Here is a 22,957-nt window from a genome sequence, read left to right as displayed (position 1 = left end):
CACAATTCACATAAATATACACCCAGCGAAAGTCTAAAATATATTGTATCGCATTTAATATCAGAAAGAGAGATTTTATAGTAACCCCTAGTATAAAAAAAAAGTTGCAATACACACCATGATATCCGCTTCAGGAAAGCTTGTAACCCATACACACCATCACACATACTAACAAGAACCAAACCAAATTTAATATAAATGTGTAAAAGTGAAGGCAGTGTGATACGATAACAAAGCAAGACGCGGGTGAGCGCACCGCATATATTCTGAAGGGATGTTATGAGGAAGCTCACACAAATTTATTTACATTGTATATTTATATAGAGTTAATCTCTGTGGATTCTAACAAGTTAAGCTTTTTCTTTCTCACTAAATTCAAATTGGAATTTAATGGATTTTGTTTTGTACAATTTGAAAATCTTTTGTTTCAACAACCCCTCATCAAAAAAGGAAATGTTGTTTTTCTTTGTCCTTCTTTTGCTCTTCATTCCGTCAGTTAATCTCGAATGAATTGCACTTAAAATGAAATGCCGCTGAAATGAATAAAAAATTAAAGATTCCGGAATACTAGTTACCAATTGTGTCCCAATTCTAATGAAAATTATTCAACTGGAAAATTTCTTACGCACAATCAACTTTTCAAACGATCAGTTAGGCTACACAGTCTTGGTCTATTTTCGTTTATAAGACACTATATTACGCTGGCACCTATAAGTTTTCGAGTTAGAAAAATCACTGAAAATAGTAAAATATTCTTCAGTAGATTGCAGACGACTTTCTTGTTTCGCAAAACTCGGCTATAGTAGCGATATGATGGTACAGTCCACTATAATAATTGTAAAAATCATTTTGGGTTGTGACTCAGAAATAGTTGTTTGTTTGCCAAGTGGAGAAAATAGGAAATCCAAAAAGAGAGCAATTTGCTCGAATTAGAATTTCCTATTCCTCCCCGAGGTTAACACATAATTTTTCATTCGTGTGTGGTATGAATAACTCTTTGTCCACAAAACAAACAAATCAATTTATTTCACCATTGTTCAAAGCCCCAATTAAAGTGCAAAGTGAAAGCTGCAAAGAGAAAACTCTTGTTTACCCCATGAAACAAGAGTTGAGAAAATAGCCATTTTCTTACCTGAACTGTCATCAGAGAAAGCGTCAGCAAAACGACATCTTCTCAGCGCATTTGAATAGAAAAATTGGTAGAATATCGATGTTAAATACATCCAAAATGTCGAGCATTCAACATCGGCATCGGTGAAATACAACAAGAATGTTACAGATAGCCAGCAATAAACTATCATAGGATTCAATAGCTATATTTGACCCTCAAATCGTACACTTAATCTCGGTTGACCCCAAACTAAAAATTTGACTCCGCCTCGGATATAAGAAATATCAACCCAACCTGCAAGCCCAATCAATCCAAATTATTGGCAAAGACGATAGTGTATACCTTAAAGTGATACTTATCTGAATTGACAGGCCTTACACACAAATGTTTGATGAAACAAAAATTCCTTACATCTGTGACCCGATTTCCATTTTCAACTCACTTGAAATAATCATTTAACATGTCAATTTTACACAACGTATGCGCCGCATTATTTTCTCTAACCAATTTCCTATACCCTCATCAATCATCATTATTAATTGTTCGGATTTAATTGTCACTAAAATTTGAACCTAATACCCAATAATATTATCAAAGGTAGCTGTCGGTTTGGTTCTATCAATTATTCAAGTCCAATTATCGTCTGCTATATTCACCGTACACAAGCACCTTATCAATTTCGATCATAGTCATAGTCATCATTACTCCCAAACGGACTCTCTATAGCCATTTCAAAATGGCATATAATTGGGTTTTGTACACCGCACCCCACCCTGTGTACACTCAATACCATAAATTTCACAACCCAGCAATAATCTCCAATTTCCTTTCTCAAGGTCATTATTTCCAATAACAACAAAGAACCGTACAAAAAAACAAAATTATTAAATTCTGTTGTATGGCTGGCTACATATCCACTCTCCACATTATTCCAGGCCAGATATCATTTATCATTTTCACATACAAGGCATAACGACGACGCTATCTGAAAACGGCACTAACTGAAAAATATATTTATTCTCCTATTCGACCTCCACGAGTATTTTGATATTTATGCGAATTTTCCCCCAAAGCCCTACATCAATAAACAATTTTTCATATTTTTCATAGATACAGTCGAATGTTTGAGTTATTTTTGGATAAGCATGAAAATAAGGATCTTTTTATCGTGTACCGGAATACCGGGAAATGGTTAATGTGTAACTTTCGATAAACTACGTCGTCCGTCCTTTATTTACGTAGGTCTAAAGAAGTTCTTACATAAGTGTAAAAACAGAAGAACATTAATTTATACGTTCCAGGTAGTCCTAATGGTTTTGTTTATTTGCTACAGTGTCACTCGCAGAGCGTTTACTATTCTGTTTTACTTGATGTCTTTTCTTTTGGTTCAGGTCATTGTATTTTCGGTCAAGTTGAAATTTCTCAGTATTTCGAAATCTAATAAACGCTTACACAGCTATCACAAAAATAAATGTTCGAAAAAATATTCTTGTGAAAGCAGCGCCGAACATCGTTCATTTCACCAACGAAGAATTTTTTTGGTGCACTCAGCATGTAATAGTATTTTATCACATACGCGCGGTGTTCGGATGTCAAAATTACTTACCTAGAAGTTTAATTCAAAAATTACACTTCAGGTCTATGTTGTTGTCTCGTTTTCGCTTATGTGATAAAATAGAGTACACACTTGTCACTATCAGTCTCGGCAAGCCTCGACTTCTTCGTGACAAGTGTGTAATACATATTATCGCATACGCCGTGTGATTCCCCGAAAAAATTATTCACCTAGGATATATAAACAAACATTATACTTCTGTAAATTGTCAAAGTGTCATTCGCATATCTTGTTGTCTCGTTTTCGCTTATGCGATAAAAAAGAATATGCACGTATGACAAGCCGTCTCGGCAAGCCTCGACCGCTTTTTCATATTTATTATCACATACTATTCGGATGTCAAAATTACTTAACTAGAAGAATAATTCGAAAATTACACTTCAGGTCTATGTTGTTGTCTGGTTTTCGCTTATGTGATAAAATAGAGTACACACTTGTCACTATCAGTCTCGGCAAGCCTCGACTTCTTCGTGACAAGTGTGTAATATATATTACATAACTAGGGATAAAAAGATGAAAAGTAGAGTTTTTGTGTGAACTTTGTTGATCCAAGGCGAGGCCGAGATCAATAAACAAACGAAAACGACACTTTTCATTTTTATCCCGAGTTACGTAATGGATTTTATCTGTCTAGAACGATAATCTCGAGCTTATCACTCTAGGGAGTTTTTGTTTATCTCGATATATCTGTTCTCGGCAGATAAAATATGATATGCACCTATTTGCAGACTGTTATTTTGACGTGTAGGCATTATGGCCCACGCTTTCGGCTAGGGCAATAATGTCCTACACGTCAAAATATCAATCCTGGCAGCAGGTGCATAATATATATTACATGCTGAGAGCGTCGAAATAAGTGCTTGAAACATGAAAAGTACGGTTTGCGACGCATGCAGGCAGCATGTAAAATATTGTAAGTAACGCTGACGAAAAACGAAAAGTCATATTTTCGCGTGGTTATGGACCTTGGCTTCGCCTCCAACTAGTCCTTAGCTAGTCATCGACAACTACTACAAAAGACTAGCTCTGCTCAATGTTTGCTTTTATAACAAAATATGTAATAAAACTAATGAAGTAAAAGATTGTGTGCCAAACAGTAGAAAATAGTTAAGAAAACAGAAGAATAACAGATTTAAAGTTATACGGTGATGTGCTTGTCGTTTGTATAAAAATCCGAATGAGGGAATTCTCATGTTCTTTAGTCTCATAAAAGAAATACCGAAACAAAAGCGTTTGCCATTTTTACCTTCACAAAAAAGGTAAAATATTTGTCGGTTTGTAGCAAACGATGTTTCAGTTCGATTCACAATAGCCATAACTCTACAAAAAAAATCTTTGGCAGAAGAAAGTTTTTCCTTCAAATACGATATTTCCGAAGAATTTGAGAAAAACAATTTCGGAAATGAAAATATCTGATCGATTCGAATTGAAAAGAAAATCTAATTTTTACCGAAAAGTGACTCAATCGAATCAACTAAAATCGCCACTTTTCGTTAACTGAAATTGTTATATTTTGTACACGAGCTTTCATTCAAACTCGAACTCTCATTCATTTATAAAGTTGAGCCAACAAAATAATTAAGATTCAAATTATATGCAAACACAAAACAATTTAAACAAATAAATTAAATAAATCTGCGAATCATTTATAATACAACTCTAATCTTAGCAAAAGATTTCCAATTTGGAAACTATTCCAACAACATTTATCTATAAATATGTCGCATTCTTCTTGGTAACTCCAAATCTATTGCACATTTGGTTTATTTCAACGTATAAAATGGCAAGACAAACTTTCAATCCAAACAATATTTCAACGTATTCATCTTAAAAAGTTTTTGCTCAACTTTGTTGTAAGTTGTGTTGAATTGCTACATTGAAAATGTATTTACTCAAAACCCTCTCTAACCAATAATGATAATATAAGCTAAAAGGACTGTTGGATTGACCATGGTTGATGTTTTCTATTTTGTGAAGTCGATAGATGCGTGCATTTTGTGGCAAGTTTTGTCAAAAAATTGTTTTTCAATGAAACGATATGTTGGACACTCATCGGATCAATCAACGGTTTCGATTTGTTCAACACCGAACCGCAATTGGTTCTTATAAGATTCAATTGTGTCCAGGTTTTTCAGTCGATCTAATCCCTTTTGGGTTTAATATTAGGGCTGTTTCCTAGATGTGAGATCACCAATTTTGTCTTGCAGTCTAGCTCCAGTATATAAACCACTGAAAGTAAATTAAGCTCTGGAAGAAGTTTTGATAACTCAAGAAACCTTGGAAGAGACCTATTGCATGGCGTTATATTTGTCAGATTTCACCAGAATGCACTTGTATTGTGCTGTACACTCGCCTGATTGATAATATCTTCCTGTTCACTAATCGAATTTTCAAAGCAAGCTTCGTAATGTTTAATACATTAAGTTTCAATTGAATTCAGTGGGGAAAAATCTTTGAGTTTTACTTGTTAAGTTTTCTTAAAATTATGGATAATTATTGTATTAACAAAGAAGAAGAGGAACAAATTAGACAGTTAAATGGGCAAATCGTTATGAACACGCTAGCCATTTTAAATAATGACGCAACGGAAAGTGAATTGACTCAACAAATTGTGACTTTTACTGGTCATCCAAAGAAGGATGTTCACCACGAAGTGAAAAAAATATTAGACTACGGTGTGGCCACTGGCTTCGTCATGAAGATAAAGAATGTCTACTCGCTGCCATGCGCGTATGAAATTGACAGCGGCAGGAAATATGAAGCAGCAGAAACGTTTCTTGAAAATTGCATAACGCGATTGCAGGAATTATATCCAGGTCTAACTCTTTGTTACAGATATTTTTTGTTGAAATAGGTTTGTCCCGAATAACTAAACACGAATGTTCACTAGCCGAACGAACACGATTTCATCCACAGAGATCGGCTTTCATATAAATAATTTTCTATTGATGCAGATTTCGACTATGTAGATTACATTCAAAATCGGGCCTCTGACGACAAAGCTGAGAGCTCCCCTAGCTGTGACGATTCACCTACAGCGCCTGTTGCCCTTGACGAAGAATGTGTTGGAAGCTTCGCACCCTCTGCTGATGAGGTATGTGACTCCGATGGAGGAGAAAGTGATTGGAGTGACACAGATCTATTGTCAACTGAAGTGGGAACGAGGAGCAGAGAGGACGCTAGAAGAATTGCTGAATTTCCGGGTACCACAGTGGATCCAGTTGTATATTGCGTTAGTGATGCCAGTAGCGAAGATGAAATGGATGACACATTAGTTGAAATTGAAGTTGAAGTAAGACCGAAAGCGAAGAAACGTTTATTCAAAGAGAGCGATGATGAGGGGGAAAGTGAAAGTTCCTGTAAACCGCCACCTGAAAAGAAGAAACGATGCTAGCCTGTGGAGAAGTAAATTACCCTTATCAGAATTATTCGATTATATATTTGTATGGCTTTATATGAGAAATTGTTTTTTTTTTGTTTGTATTACATTATACCACCTGTCCTTTCAATGTCATAACCTTTACAAAATGGAAAAGGTTTTTATACCGACAAAGCGAACTAAATCCTTTACCATAGATCCATTTTCGTTGTAGCCAAGATTATAATTCTTAAATATTCGTATCACACCAGAAAAACACACACACTACGAATAAAGCACTCTCAACCGTACACGCAATCAATTTTTATAGTTTGCCATTCGTCCTTTTTCTACTTTATTTATTCTGTTTGTTTAAGTGTCCTTTTTCTGAAACGGGAAACCTTTCGCTGGAGAAAAAATCATATTTTTATTTTAGCAGTTTTCTTATATCGTAGAATCTCTTATGACAGCTAGTTGTAACGCTGTTAGCTGTTCTGCACCAGCAAAGGGTAAATACGTTGTATATGCGAATCTCATAATGTGATAAGTTCAGATTATATTGTCAGTGTTTTGAGCAAAAGTATTTGAGAAAAACGTTTTTGAGTCGGGTGGACTTAGACTTGATTTCATACTGAGTCTTTTAAAATGGATCGTAAAACCATGTTAATCAGATTTCAATTTATTAGATATTAATCTCTTTTTACGCTTCGAAAGTTATAATTAAACTACGAACCAAGGCCTATTATTTGGGAATCGATTTTGGGAATATTTGAGAATTTTGGGAATATTTGTGAATATTTGGGAATTTTGGGAATTAATTCCCAAATAATAGGCCCTGGAACGCAAAGCATTTCCACTATTTTTATTAGTTTAATTAACACTCCAGACGAAGCAGAAGGAAAAATCAATGTAAATTTAAAAGCTTAGTTTTGCCGTATGCGATTGAAGTCGCCATCCAAAAAGCGTTTAATGATTTATTGCAGACCGCTTTTTATGGAATGAACAACAGAGGAAAATACTTTTTGTGGAAACCACCGTATACGATTTAATTAAAACCGCTGCGGGTGAATACATTTATAATATGAAAAAACGTGAAAACAAAATTAAAAAATAAATCGAGAGAGGGAAATGGAATTATGAGGTATGCAAATTTATATGCTCCGTAATCATTTTATATTTTTAAAAATATGTTGTCGTTGTTCATTACGCTGAAGATGTACCAAATAAAATCACCGCAAATTTGTTTATGAAAGCTAGCCATAGGCATAGGGCATGGCATAGGGACGCGACAGACAGCAATGGAAACTTTTCTTCTTTGTTCTTTAACAGTTGAGAAAAGTTTGCATTAGGTGTTTTTCACGACACTACGTAAAGCTACAGTAAGTTATTACAGCTAACAAAAATAGGTTAGAAACTTGTTTTCCTTTTAATCAATTCCAGAAGTTTCACACACAATTAATTATGTTTGTTAGTGGCACAACACATTCACCTTAATCCCGTACTTCAAGGCCTAATACATGGGTAAATAATATTTTTACGTGTTAGATCACATCAGTGCCAGTCTCCAATCAGTCAATATTACAATGTCACGACAAGCATATCAGCATTATTATTATCGGGTCTAGAACTTCTTTCGATTAACATACTTTCAATCACGGCAGAGTAAAATAAACCAGGTAGGAGCGGTTCATTTTCGAAACGTCAAATAAGGGACCTAATACACTGTATGAAAATGAACTCAAATGAACACTGACATAAATTGAAAAATTTTATTCGCAAAAAATATAGGTCTACTAGATTATCCAGGTCCCTAGTCAAACCAGCGCTCCTGCCTGGTTAACTTTACTCTGTCGTGCTTTCAATCGATTGATTTAAAAATCTTTTACTTCAACTTTTTAATACATATTTTGCTTTATAAGACTACATTGGTCAGAGATTGCTTTTTCTTTTTGTGACGTCTTTATCGATAACGGGTGAAGGGCCGTCCGTTACACGACGTAAACTGAATGTCCCGGTTGTTTAACGTCATAAACTTGTCATGTTTTAAGCAGAACTTTCCAAGCCCTCAGCACCCAAAATCCATTACATAGCTTGGGATAAAAATGAAGAGTCTCATTTTCGTGTGTTTATTGACCTCGGCTACGCCTCAGATCAACAAAAGTCCTCATTCGGGGGTTTTTAATTTTTCTTTTTTACATGTTGCTACACAAACATGTTAACGAATTCAAGGTTTCAATAAGAGGTTACGCCATTGAGTTATAACTCTATGTGTTACACAGATTGTTAAGGAATTGAATGAAGAAAACTCCCCCATAGCCTGTTAGTGTTAATATACGCAGCCTTTAACAAATTTTGTATATTTCAGTCCATGCAACATATAGAAACTGAGTATTGAAACCCCATAACAACGCTTCCATCTACGTATTATTACATACACCTAACGACCCAATATATATCTATTGGTTGTCTGTGAGTTATCTAAATCATATATCAGTATCAGTTTGCTGTTCAGAAAATATTTTTGTCGTCAACAAGGCTTCTTCTTATCAGACGAGGGAGTATTTAGAGCGTCTTTGAACATTTGAACATTTCGGGCAAGAATTAATCAGTCGGCAAAGGTTCACCTACTATTTGTCTTTCTATTTTTAAAATTATATTTTCATTTTAACGTGCAGACGAGTTATCTCAGCTTTATAATTTTGAAATAGGTATAGTTGAAATTGGACGCTTGACAAAGATAATATTTTTCGAAGGACACAACGTGACGGGTGACAGGTGTCAGAAAAATCGCAGAAAAAAGAAACACACAGAGACGTTCTTGAATGTCTCGAATTATTATTGCGATTACTGAAGAAGCGATTACTGAAGAAGTCATCCAGACTTTAATTTCTATATATAAATAATTCAACGCTGTCACCTCGGCCGACACATTATTCCGTCCTACTAATAGAATGTCTGCAGACGTGGATGCTCGAGACTGTTTTATTTTGATAAAAAATAAAAACCTGAACAAAACTTCTTTAATGCACTAATGCACCAAAATTCCAAAATGAAACAAAGGAAAAATATCTGCAATCCTCTTCGCCGTTATTCGTAACAATTTATTAATTCCCCTAACACGTAAATCTTCCGGCTCACATTTTATGTTACGTATACCTACACATCTTGGATGATACAATGTATAAGATGTCTGTGTGCTATATTATTATCTTTGTGAAACATTTTGTGATAGCGACTATAATATGCACTACGTCTTTGTTATTCGCTTTACTTTTCGCCAGGCTTAAAAGACATGAATTAATTTCTTAATTTCTTTTAAAATTTTCGTTGTCGTTGCGCCAAAACTGTTTGGAACTGCTTAAAAGTGTATAACGTAAAAGTTTGCCTTTCAGTCATTAGGATGTAGTGACTAGACATAAAGTAAATTATTGCTGCGATATGTGTCTGATGTTTTTTTTTTTTTAATTATATCACAATTGCTACAAAACAATGGCATGATATACAGAATGGTGCAGTTTTGTTGGCCCGGGTTTATTCAGACTCATCAGATGTATTCCACACAGATAAATAATGAAAATTCAGACCAGCAGTTGCAAAAGTAAATTTTCTTCTACAAATAATTCGATTGTATGCAAAGGGTCGATTTCAATTAAGAACGAAAATGCTTTTAAGTTAATTAGTTACGAACAAGAATTTCGTATGGAAGAATAGCTAAATGGGCTTTGTAATTTCTTAAACGAATATAATATGTAAGCTTGTATAATGCTCACTCTCTATGAAAGCAACTTTGAATATTTTTCATTGCTTCATTCAAAGCTCCCACCGGTTCCCACCGTATACTAATGTACAAACACATTCATGAAAGCACATAAGTTGGGTACATTAAACAAACGGAAATTCATGTAGAGCAGGGTGTTTAATTTCCCTAATAAGTCCGCTTTGTATGTGATGTGTCTGTGTGTATTATGTATATATATGGATAGATGTGTACGTCTAATTGTGCACTGAATGTACCCATGACAAGTTGAATGTAAAAATTGTAGTATGTAACGTTCGCACATCCAATTTAATACGTGCACAATTTAAATTACCCAATCATGTCGACATGGTGACAAAGTTTATTGACTCACTCAAAGATATCGCATTTACGGTACATGAATATATATTTATGTAGATTATACATACACAACACACACACCCACCCCCACCATCATGTAATGTTCATAATTTAAAATTTACATTTTGCAATAGACTTACCGTATTTGGTAAACATAATTCATGAGTTTCATTTCCACGCCAAATACTGGCTTCGATTGGTTCGTTTTGCATTTGTATGTCACATTCCAGTGCATTGATTTTTTCTTGCATTCGTGATAGCACGTGCGATCTGCTGTACGGTTTTGCCAAATTGTTTACCACAATTGAATGTTGTTCCAGCTTTGTCGTATCCATTGTAACGCTAAAACTTTCCGCCGAACCCGTTACCATTCGGTTCGGTGCTGCTGTTGTTACGGTTTGTGATGGCATTGTTGATTTGCTGTAAACAGCTTTTCCTACAGTTGTTGGAACACTGTCAATCTTTTTTGATGCTTGATGTAGTGTTTCTGTGGTAACTGGAGCGGTTTGCGTTGGGTGGGTGGTGGGACGAGTCGGTGTCGTTTGCAACATCTGTTTCTTCTTATTATTTGCTTTTTCATTATTGACATCTTTATCTTTGGACTTGTTATTAGTTTGACGTGGTTCTGGCTTAATTTGCATTTTGGAATTGGTTTTGTTTTGATTTATCTTTGGTTTGGTTTTGTTGTCTGACGTTCGGGGCGACAGAGTTGTGCTGGGTGATGTGGAATATTTGTTCGAATCGTACGATTTTGTCAAACCCATTTCGGTGTCTGAGTTCACTGTAGCGAATTCATTCATTTTCGAATTAATTGGGGTGCTTGATGTTGCCCCTTTGAATTCGTCGTCCTCGTGTATTCGCTTGTGTAGCATTTCACTGTATAGCTCTTTGCTGTTGTAGAATTTCGTTGTAGAGAATTCTGGCTTTTCATTTTTACTGAAACGAAACGAAATTTTATTGCACTACAGTTTACCACAGTGTGTTATACGTACTACAGTATGAAACTAGATAAGTAGAGAAACTGAAAAACCTTGAAATACGGAAATTCTATATTGATGTTGAAAAACCCAAGAGATCGTCCATAAAAGACATCCACACAATTATAGGAAATTTTGATAACATTGTGTGCCATCATTTATGAACGGGCCCCATTGGTGGAAAATTCCACTTTCTTTCCGCTAGCAAAATAATAATGAAAATTCCCCGCTTAATAAATAAATGTTGGTCTCCTTGGGCGAACACCCAATTTCGAGCGACCTCGCGAGGGTTTTCAATACAGAGACAGGCTTCAAACCATAGATGAACTTGTCCTTAACCTAGGTTCTGAATGAACACATTAGGACACCTCTGAATTTATCAGGAAGTCTGAATAGACTGATGACGTTCTCTCACAAAATCGTGCATCTCTTTTGCGCTAAGCTTTTTATGTGTTGTAGGGCAGAGTGTCACTCTAATTTTCTAGTAGCGCCTCCATGAACTTTCTAACATCGAGTCTAATCCAGAGGAAAACTTGTATTTACTCGGATCAAGACAAAAAAAAACTTTCTGGTCCCCAGAATGTTACGTTAGTGGCCGTAATTGTTTCTTTGAGAAGAAAGTAATGGCGAATAAAGTCGTTTCTCGTCATTCAAAGTGTTTTAAGCCGTCATATTAACTCAGGCAAAAATTGTATTTGTCAGAAATTGAAAAGGCGCCGGTTGAAAATACTCTCATCAAAAGAAGTAACAGATCCGATAAAAATGGACAAAATACGAAAAACGTAGTACAGGGAAATGTGGACATATGGGACCACTGGCAGTTATTCATAAAGCGGCAAACATTTCCCAAAAGTTAACTCACAAAACAAAATGATGAAAATTACATAAACCAAGGCTCACCGAAACAATAAGTGACTAAACTAATTACTGAGTTGTAGCTCTCGTACCAGAATACTTAATTCAAATAAAAATGTAAACGAATTGAATGACTTGTTCCTTTTCTACTTTAAACCAAATTATTTAAATTAACTTACCTAGCAGAATGGGCATCATTTGAGCTGAATTTAGTGTTGGCAAAATCGACATGGTTTTGTTCATTTTCAGCTGGTATTTTGAACTTAAATGTGGGATCGTGTTTTTTCACCCGTCGGTCAATGAATTCCATTGATTTAATTTGCGCATTTACTGGTTGTGCTAGCGTTGGTATTGGTTGCGGTGGTGGGACAGATACATTTCCATCGCTATCCTCATTATTTACATTTACAAAACTGCGTTCAATCGTACTAACAATTTTATCATTATCCCGTAGCAATTGCTTTGTGAAATCGGTTATTTTGTCGGTTCCATCCGGTGAATCGTCATTCTTTGAATGAATTAGTACATCAGACGACAATGATGGTTCATCAATTAATTCGATTTCAATTTTGGTTGTTGGAATATTTACTGTGTTTCCATTTGAATTCCAATTTTGATTCGCTTGGCTATCAATGTCCACAATTGAATTTGACTTTAAATTTCCATCGTCATCCACCCCACTGTCCTGAACAAACATGTGCTTATCTTTCAACAGTCGTTCGTTTGACTCTTTAATTATCGGTCCGAAATCTTCGTCTTGCGACGGATACAGATCTGCAATGTTGATCTTTCCGCTGTTGTACAATTTATTTCGATTTATTGATGCTTCAATTTCATCGTCACCCAATGCATTGTCAAACTCATCGGTGATAATTTCCGCTATTTTTATTCGATACAAACCGTTTTTGAGCTGCTTTTCAATATGGATATCGTTTACGGGCGATTTATCTTCATATCCGTTCGGGGACGACGGTGATGGCGATGATTCCATTATTGTAACTGCTTCAGTTTCTTTTTCGTTTGGTGCCGTATAGGTGGAATCATTATCGGGCACAGCGGTGCCGTTATAATCTTCCGTTGGAAAAGTTTTCGTTTTATTCATTGATTTCACCTCCGAACCGTTAGAATTCGATGGTATTTTCGTTCCGTCCTGTATGGATGGTTTTTCAAATGGCGTTGTTACTTCAACCGTAAATGAGCGTATACCAACACTTACAGTTGCCAAAGTTTCATCGAAACTTCTGTTTTCTTCTTCCGTTATTAAGTTTGTGACTTCTGGCACAGACGTGCTTGAACTTTCCCCCGGACTTTTTGCACTTTCAACATTACACCATACCAATTGCACAAATGTACTAAAAACGACAAGAGTTACTAAACCACTATGCAACATTTGCATGATTCTTATGTTGACGACCATTTTACAGATACGGTGTATGGTATGGTTAACACAATGCACACACGTTAAAGCACAAACAGTTCAAATACGGGATAAAAAAAAGTTCGTTAAAAAATATCCCCTTTTTGCTCTCGCTTTTATTTATTTCACTTCCGTTTGGTTTTTCTGGATGTGTGATTCTGTGTTTATTTAGTTGAACCTAATTGGTCTTGATGACTGCAGCAGTTGATTTTGTTGTACGTGCACAAACCTTTTTATACGGAAAGTTTCAGGTAACGTTGTCGGTGAACTTGCGAGCCATAATCATAAGGTTTCGTGGTAATTGATGTGGAATTTTTTCGCATAGAAAATCTGTAAAGAAAAAAAAATGAGAAATAAAAATATTTGCGGCTAAAGTGTGTTTTTGTGTTGCGGATAAAGAAAATGGATGAAATTCACTGTAAAATTGCTAGTTTCCCTGGCAGTTTCCATTTGAAGTTTCACATCAAATGGATTGTTAAAGTAAAGTTTTAACGTTAAGTTCAAAGTTTTCAGATTGGTGTGGAAATGGTCGTTTTGTGTAGAGCCATTTGTTTTTGTTGGTAATTAGTTGGTCGAGTCTTATTTTTTATTCGGTAATGCTCCTTTATTCGTCTACCACAATCAATAAAATTGAGTGAAAAAAGTTGCATGGTAATGTTGGATTTTACATTAGAGCTTATGTGGGATTTTCTTCTTTTTTACTATTTTTTCAATAAAATGCACATTTTCCTTCCTTGCCATTTTTATGGTTTGTCGTTAAAATACGAAACATTTATTTGAATTTTTTTTATTACATTTCAGAACGTCAATTGGGTGAGTTTGATCCCATGACTGTTTAACTGTGCAAAATTTTTTGCTATCATAAAAGAAATAAAAAAAAACTTTGCTGTTAGGAGTGAGAATCATATAATACGTGCAGTTAAACTTTTTCCAAACGTCATCTGTTATCGACAACGTTGAGAAAAGGAATATATGGGCTCTGGCTCTAGTGATCTCTTTTAAAGGCAAAACGTGTAGTAAAACTAATGAAGTAAAAGACTAGGCGATACTTTAAACAAATGAAGTAACAGAATTGATCGTAATATGGTGATACACGTAAGGTTGACTGTGATGATAACGTTCCGAACAAGACATTAGACCACTGTTTCGTTCTGAGAGAAAACTAAATACTTCTTTCGATGTTTTGCATTAATATTCAGTTCAAAAATACCATTTCTCATCAGGTCATGGTGACAGTAGTACTCGATACAGTGATCAATCGAACACAATACCGGTTTTCTCACGAAAAGGTCTAGCGAATCATATGGTAAAGCTACCATAAGCGAACAAATCATTTTTATACATTTCAGTTTAAGAGGCTTCGGTGCTTTGCTGAAAAGCATACATTAGGGCGATTTTTAAATACATAATTTTAGTTTACTTTTGATGATATCTTTCCATCAGAATCCTTTTTGAAAAATGTACGACCGCAATTCCGACCAGGAACGTGGTAGCTTTCAACAGAAAATTCATTTGATTGTAGCAGTTTGACCGGCTCTGAGAAACGTGAGCAGGTTATGAATATTTCCTCAAACTACTCACTTTCCCCAGAGCTGGTCAAACGACTACAACCAAATGTATTTTCTGTTGAAAGCACATTCGTGGTCGGAATTGCGGTCGTACATTTTTGAAAAAGGATTTTGATGTAAAGATATCATCAAAAATGAAATAGGAAGCACACAAATGTAGGCTAAAATTTTAGCTAAGTACCAGTGCCTCTAAGGTTTCAGTTACCTTCCACTCCATTTCAATATTTTTGGAGAAACAATTTACGAAAGTCAGACAAAGTTCGACACAGAATCTTAAATTTTTCCTGGAAACTGTCCAGGTATTTTGACATTTGAGTTGAAGTTGATAAAATCTGTTACTTCATCTGTTAAAAACACAATATTTGATGCACTATACCGAAAGTAGAGATCATCGATTTTTTCTGTTGTAGTTGTAGGTAACAGATGACTAGCCGTATAAAAAACAGATCGAATCAACGAAAAATTCAACACCTATAGCATCTTCTACTTCTGAGTCATTATTTTTAAGAACTCCACTTAGAAGCAGAAGCACTCGCGACAAACTTCAGACCCTCTACCTCATCGGAAGCAAAAATGAATAGACACTTTCTTCTTCTCCACTTTCTCCTGATGAGAAAACGTACTTTGTGAATGAACCCTTACATTTGCAAACCTGTAAAGGTGAAATTGTACATGAAAAAATAATTGCTCTGGTTTGCTAATGCTAATGGTTTTTTAAATTTTAAATTGATGTTGATTTGTCTCTTCTTTCATTTATGTCTCATCAAGTTGCTGTTTATGCGACAATTAGTGCAAAATACGAAATCTCCCACAAACATAGCCCTAAACTCTAATTATATTACAATTTTCATGACTCAAATTAAAATTCTTTTAAACAGAATCTACTGTATGGACTAGACGACGCGACGTATTCACACATCAACTACTAATAAAAATTGCATTAAAATGATAATATTTTCCAGCATCCCATCCCAGCTAACGAATTAACGTTGGCAAAATAAAAACATTTTTACATAACAGGAATTAATTCCGGAAGCAGAGAAAATGTTAGAAAAAAAACAAGAGAAATTTTCGGAGGTACTGGTGTGAGTCAGACACCCGTATATACATATATAACACACCATTGAATCACATCTGGGATATAGTATGGGAGTTCTGGTTAATTCAATGTCCATTTCTTTTGTGTACAAAATTTGTTTTTCCTTTTTACTGTATGTATATGTGCGCAATGCATTGCTACCAAAAAAACATTGTAAATATGGGAATAATGTAAAAATGTACAGCAACAAAAAGCTGGTTATAGGGGTGGATATTATTGTTTCCCTCTGTGTAATGTTTTGTCTTCACTAAATGTTACACTTTTTGCTGGTTTTCGAAACTGTGTATAATACACATAGGACAGTTTTATAGAAGTTTTATTTTTTCCGCCGTCCAATAAATTCCCTTTTGTTTGTTTCTGTTGGTTTTTTTTGTTCCTCCTATTATCCTCTATCAAACACAGAGCCTCATAATAGAGTCTGGTGTATTACGGAAAGTCTCCGGTATACGATCTGAATTCCCTTAGCCACATTTGTAAATAAATTCTATTATGGAAAACTATTGTTGTTTGCAACTTCAGGCAATTTCGCACAATTTTCCATTGGATTCATCGTACAGTCACCGAAATTTGTATTTTGTTTTCCAATCATGTTCAACGTATTCGATAATTCTAGAACAACAATTGTATGGTAACATACATACGGAAAATAAAATAAAACCCGTACGGTAGACGGCAGCTATGATTCAATACACAATTATACGATGTGGAGCGGGTATAGGTATATAGAACATGAAAATAAAACCTGATTAAAATAAAAACAAAACCGAAAAAAGCTCTGAATTGTTTTGTTACACAACAAGCATTTATAGAATTGTCAAGTACAAGGTAACAAAGTACAAAAAAAAGCCTCACGGAATTGTTTTCTTTTATTTTCCTTTTGTTTCCGTGTAAGCAAAAGGGAAGACCGAATGGTTATTTCGGAAAAAGAAATCGGAAAAAGAAACATTTTGCGATTACGACAAATTTAGCGACGACAAAGATCAAACCAATCTCTTTTATATAAAAAAATATATCGAAGTACAAAGCAAATTTTACCCTTGTAAACCTTTGTCTGACAAAAAATGGTTATTGTCGTCGACAATTGATATTTATATACTTATCATGTCTCTCCTGTCTAACCGTTTTGCATATTTTAAATATAATTGACCATATTTTTGTTCTTTGCCCCGTTTATCTTGAATTTTCGGTTATGGAAAAAGGTAAAATGATGAACGGATTTTTCGTTTCGTTTCGTTTTGAGATTCTTATCGATTGCAAAAGTGTAAAGTTTAACGTTTGAATGGAAACTGTAAAAGACTACGAAAAGAGTTTGAGTTGCGGAAAATAATAAAGAGGTATACGGACAAGGGTACGGATCGAAAGAGAGATTTTCCTAGTCAAAAAGTTGTCAACAAAAATTTCGGTAACCTGTTATAGATGGATATCATCTGTTGTCGATAACGAGTTCAAGAATAAATCACAAGCTACAATGGAAACAATTACAAACAGTTTTTTTCAGAAAGCACGTCGAACTTCATTTTATCTCCCTATAATCCGATCTTTTTTATCAAAAAGCATCTTAATTTAAAATTGTTTAAAAAGATTTGAAATCAATTTCTTGAAACCGATCATTAGATCAAATGAAGTAATAGATCTACTAGTAAGACTAATGACAAACGGCAATCATGTTTGTGAAAGGTTGGCACGATCTCTTCAATAAAAGGATGCTGTGAAGCTTATAAATCTACAACTTTATCTTTAATTCAATTAAACATTAATACAGTCGGCGACTTTCAAATAAGTGATCCATTTTGTTTCAGGTGTTTTTCAGCTGATCCACAAATACAAACAAATGTGATAAATATTTCGGCATGCGCGTGGGCCGTCTCTATCTCCCGAGGCCGAAACTGTTTAATTTCTGATGATTCTTCTGTCAAGGACCACTTAACGTGATCAATTGTTTTCTTGTGTCTCTCTGCGTCGTTCTTTGTCCCCCCTTTTTTCGCTCTGAGGTTACCCTGTGTGTCCACCTCGCGGTGATTGCTGTTTTGTAAAGTAGTTTTTGAACAGAAAGGGTGAATGACGGAGAACGAGGAAAATGAGTTTTTGTTTTCTCGTTGAGGAATAAAGTGGTGAAAAGGAGAATGTTTTTTTTTGATATTTTGTGAATAGAGAGAGATTTTGATGAGCCTAATTGCACATCCTTTGTTATTCTGACTTGACCCGTTAGGCCTTCCGACGTTCTTCGTTTGTTTTTATTTGTTCGGTTTTCACCTGAGCCGTTAGTACTGGAGACCGTTTATGTCGTCGAGATTTGCGTATGTGCGAATAGTCCGGTGCCAAAGCTGCAACGTTAAAAAGATCGTTCACAAACTGAATTCGCAACGTTAAAAATATTGAATGTTTGAAGACGTAAAACCATATTTGTTTGTATGAGTGGATATGCGTGGATACAATACGGCATTATTTCAAAGTCGTTGACTGTACTCAACTCTAAAAAATAATATTTTTTTTTCAGGCGGACCAAAAACGTCACATTCTTTTACCAGATAGAGCGCCAAAACAACAACTTTTCTTCTCACATTTTTTTACGTTTTTCGTTCCCAGTCACGTTACTTTTCATTCCCAGTTATGCCAATTTTATTTAGGAATTTGTTATGAAGAATTGCCCGTCACCGACGGCAAACGTATTAGCAGTTTTGCTATTCAAACTTCAAACTATTGATTTCAGAACTCTTTTACTTCATTTGTTTCGAACATGCTTTTTGCTATAATAAGACCTTATTAGTCTGAGCTTGTCGTTTATTCTTGCTGTCGTTGTCGATAACAGCTGAAAGACGATCTAAAAAATATGAGTAATCGAATCGAATCGAATCGTTTTCACGAATTTTCTCAAATTTTCGCCATTTTCTCAAATTTTCACAAAAAACTTTTTGGGAAAATTCACAAAAATTTGAGAAAATCGTGAAAATTTGAGAAAGTTCGTGAAAATATTTTCGCGAATATAGGCACTGGTAAACGCAGTGTAAAATCCAGTAAACAAAATATTCAAATTCAAGTTTTTTGTTATGGTTGGTTCGGAATGTGACTTTCGGCCCTGAAACAAAAATAGTTCATGTCACATCAAAGCATCTAGCAGAGTAATAAAAAAATTAGGTAGTACTCTGATCTAAGTATGCAAATTTTGCCATACCTTTTTAGACCCGTACGAAGTACTGGGGTCTTATGGGTTTACGCATACGTTTGTAACACGTCGAATTGGACTCCCTGAGTAAGGGGAAACCTATTGTGGTTGTCTAGAGATGCCAAATCCGCGAAAAAAAAATGTCCGTCTGTCCGTCTGTCCGTCTGTCCGTCTGTCTGCACGATAACTTGAGTAAAACGCATCCGATTTTGAAAATTCTTTTTTTTCCCGTTTGGTAATGTCAAAAGACAGGCTAAGTTCGAAGATGAGTGATTTTGGATCGACCCCTCCCGAGCTGTGGCCCAATAAGTGCTTTACGGTTTTTCGAAGATATCTCCGGACATTTAAACGTTAAACTTGTAAGTGATACGTCAAATAAAAGGTATTTACAATACCGATCGACAAAAAAAAAGTTTATGGAAATCGGATGACCGACTCGTGAGTTAGACCCCTTGGTGTGGAACAGGCACAGGGCGGCAAGCAGTTTTTGCTTGTAGGTCGGCCACATTTGAACATATTTCGTCTGTTTTAGCTTTATTAGATAGGTATTGACCGTACCAATCAGGGAAAAAAAATTTTATGAAATTATGTTCTCCGGAGCGTGAGCTAGGTCTCTTGGAGTGAGCTCTTATCTGGCTACTCGGAAGTACAGTGAACGTGGTGTATTTTGTCAATATCTCGAGTAAATTTTGACCGAATTTCATGATTTTTTTTTTTGTTTGAAAGGTATTAACGAATGTAAAGCGTCAGTGCTATTTCCAGTCTCCTAACAAAATGGCTGCCGGCGGCCATATTGGATTTTATTAAAAGTGATATATCTTGGGAAAAATGATACTTAGAGAGTTTCTGTTAACATGGAAATAATGTGTTAAGTGTGAGGGGTTTCAGGGATTCCATATATGGACATCTATATATACCTATATACAGCTATATTGAGCTATATACAGGCATATAGAGCTATATAATAGCATATATTCCTCTGTGAAATGTTTATTTATAGTGAAATATAGTTAAATATAGCGGTATATAGCTGTTTAAATAGGAATTTATGAAATTTGTCTTCGTACGGGGCTGTCTATATTGCCTCCGGCAATTTAGTTGTATATGATAACAAGACAAAGAGTGGATAATGTAAGTGATTTTAAAGGGAGAATAGTTTTTCAGCAGAGGAGAAAATGAAGTAAGAGAAATGAAGAGTTTCACATTAAAGGCTTTTGATACGAATAGGTGTTTCGTACGGGTCGGCGTTAGCTATGTTTTTCTTAATGCATCCGCAAAATTTCCATTAGGGCTGCTAATGGTATTATTGGTATCAAAATACTAGTCTATTTGACGTGGTTAAACCTCTATTACCCTGCTAGGTGCATTGGTCACACGGAACAAAAAGGTGTTTGTTTTTGACCACGATTGTGAAGACGTTCTCGGACTGTGCTCTATCAGCTAAATTTGATATTCACAATAGACTTCTATAATAAAATTAAATATTAGGCTCGTGTCTAAGACTTCCTTGGTCTACGAACTTATTTTGTTTTTTATTTTTACTTTAATTTCCATTTGATTTGGTTTTCGATTAATTTTTAAGTCTTCTCTCTTCCATTCCACGAACTCTGCAAAGCATAAATTTGTCGACAACTTTCATTCAAAAGTTTTTTATTATAAAAACTCAGCCGCATTTTCTTTTACGCAAGTGTAAAGTGCTAACTTTATAATTGAGAAGTGCATTTCAATTGAAGTAATTTCTAACCATCAAACTTTTATATTGGCTACAGTTTCCATATAACATTTATACAGCTTGCATTACCTTTTATATTTACAGCAATTTACTTTGTGTCTGGTGTTTTCACTGCAGTATTGTTCATATTTTATTTTTACGAAATTCGTTTCCTCTTTTAAAATAAAATAGAAAAAAAATCCATTTATAACTTTGTTCTTAGATATTTATATTGTACCTTTCTGTTTCGCTTTACTTTTTTTAAGTTAAAAATTTCAGCGAGTTTTCAACTTTTTTATTTAAATCGAATTACGTTTGCCATGTCAACATTTTATTTACTCGCACGACCACCAGGAAAAATACACAAGCTGAGCAATTTTCATTGAATTATTTATGCGTCCATACCCCACACCATCCATACCAACTCAAATTAAAATGAAGAAGCTTCTCGGAAAATTTATTTCAAGAGTAAACAATTAATTATTTTTTTCCAGAGTTTACGTTCAGCTCAGTATATCCGATGTGTATGTACAACGATGGAAAAACATTCCATTATTTTTATACTGTTTCATCATATAAAAATATTTTCCTAATTTTCCATGTTGATTAAAAGTACATATCATTATGCAGTGTGTTGTTTGAGAATTGACACAATGTCGACAACTTTGAAATTGAAATTGGTGAAATGTTGTGGCGCTACAGCAATGGATTATAGAAGTTCTTCAGTTTATTTAAAAAAAAAAACTTGCAAATTTTGAGCTGCTAACATCTTTTATGAAGTCAAAAAAATGACTCGAAAAACAATCATATTATGTTTGTCGTAAGTGTTTACTTGGTGAACGATTTCTATTCTTCGCAGTTTTTTCCTTTTTCACTTTTTCTTCCTGCATAAAGGACCTTTGTTATTAATTACTTACAAATGCTATAAGCGCCAAGTGTTCCATTCGACGACATAATTGTTTATGAGATGTGAACTTTTCTTTATAATGTACAAGTCAGAAAAACGATTAAAGTTTTCATGAAAGTAATTAAGTGCAAGATGACAAATTCTGTTTCGCGAAACGTTACGAGTAATTGAAAATATATGCTTTTGTTGAAACTTTCCAAAGTTTAAATAAGAAGGAAGGTATTTGCGGTGTTGTTCATTTGAATATTATATATAACGCGGAGTGACGTGAATGTAAACAGGAAAATGGAAAAAGGTGGTATGATTGAGCAATGATATTATGTTCAACATGGATGCAAGAGTCAAGCAAATTATATTCAAAGTTTTCAATTAACTTTTCTTCAATAAACCTCAAGTTACATTGAGAACCAAAGTTAAGGTGTATTAATTTCCATCAGAGTTTATCGGACCTGAAAAATTTACCACGCCCGAGAACTGATATTTCGCACCCAGAGAAATGATAAGTTGGTACGACTATGGCCAGGAGAGAACTGAAGGTATATGTGGTTTTACTTTGAAAATATCGGTGCCCAGTACAAAACATATTCAGATTCTAAGCTTTAGGTTCAACCTGCCATGGTGAAGTAGATCTGATTGGAGATTTAACCTGTATTACGCTCACTACTACATCAACGATATCTGCGACGGAAGGGCACTGATGTCGATTACAGAAAATTGTAATTTCGTAGTTCCTGGGCCTCAATAAAGCGACTGAGTAATTTTGCATGACCTATGTGTTCGGAGCTTTGGACATTTAAATTTAAAATTTGTGTTGTTCGAAATAGTTGATGTGGTCAAGTTATTCGCTAGTAAAATTGAATCCAACAAGTGATGTACAATAACAAATGAAGTACTAGATCTTAACACTGACGAGACATTGAAAGGTTTATACTAGTCGTTGGTTCGATTAATCAAACCCATAATAGTTAGATAACAGCGGCCAAGCCTAAAACGATCAAGTAAAATAGATGTTCTTAGGAAATTTCCGTTTTCAATTGGGTATCGATTTCTCCGATTTTC

The 22,957-nt window shown here is 34.9% G+C and overlaps 2 protein-coding genes across 2 annotated transcripts in view; one reads left to right on the top strand and one right to left on the bottom strand.

The window, feature by feature from the left end:
* The window catches only part of LOC119066739, a 115,041-nt gene that overhangs the window by 70,988 nt on the left and 21,096 nt on the right, over window positions 1-22,957 (bottom strand). The window contains exons 2-3 of the mRNA XM_037169361.1: window positions 12,213-13,780; window positions 10,342-11,137 (exon numbers count right to left, since the gene is read on the bottom strand). Of these exons, the coding sequence (XP_037025256.1) occupies window positions 10,342-11,137; window positions 12,213-13,450 (2,034 nt within the window). The 5' untranslated portion in view covers window positions 13,451-13,780. The remainder of the gene's footprint in view (window positions 1-10,341; window positions 11,138-12,212; window positions 13,781-22,957) is intronic.
* Window positions 5,130-6,182, top strand: LOC119066788. Its single transcript, XM_037169450.1, has 2 exons — window positions 5,130-5,542; window positions 5,681-6,182. The coding sequence occupies exons 1-2, from the start codon at window positions 5,212-5,214 to the stop codon at window positions 6,118-6,120; spliced, it is 771 nt and encodes a 256-aa protein (XP_037025345.1). The 5' UTR covers window positions 5,130-5,211; the 3' UTR covers window positions 6,121-6,182.

This window comes from Bradysia coprophila, chromosome IV (genome assembly GCF_014529535.1).
Source record: "Bradysia coprophila strain Holo2 chromosome IV, BU_Bcop_v1, whole genome shotgun sequence".
Lineage (NCBI taxonomy): Eukaryota > Metazoa > Arthropoda > Insecta > Diptera > Sciaridae > Bradysia > Bradysia coprophila.
Note: the sequence above shows the minus strand (reverse complement) of the source record. Positions and strands in the feature narration are given on the sequence as shown.

Bases quoted from the DNA above. Each gene is read 5' to 3' on its own strand.
- LOC119066788 (XM_037169450.1), top strand. From the start codon at position 5,212: ATGGATAATTATTGTATTAACAAAGAAGAAGAGGAACAAATTAGACAG. The intron at 5,543-5,680 runs GTCTAACTCTTT...CTATTGATGCAG, and splicing joins ATTGCAGGAATTATATCCAG to ATTTCGACTATGTAGATTAC.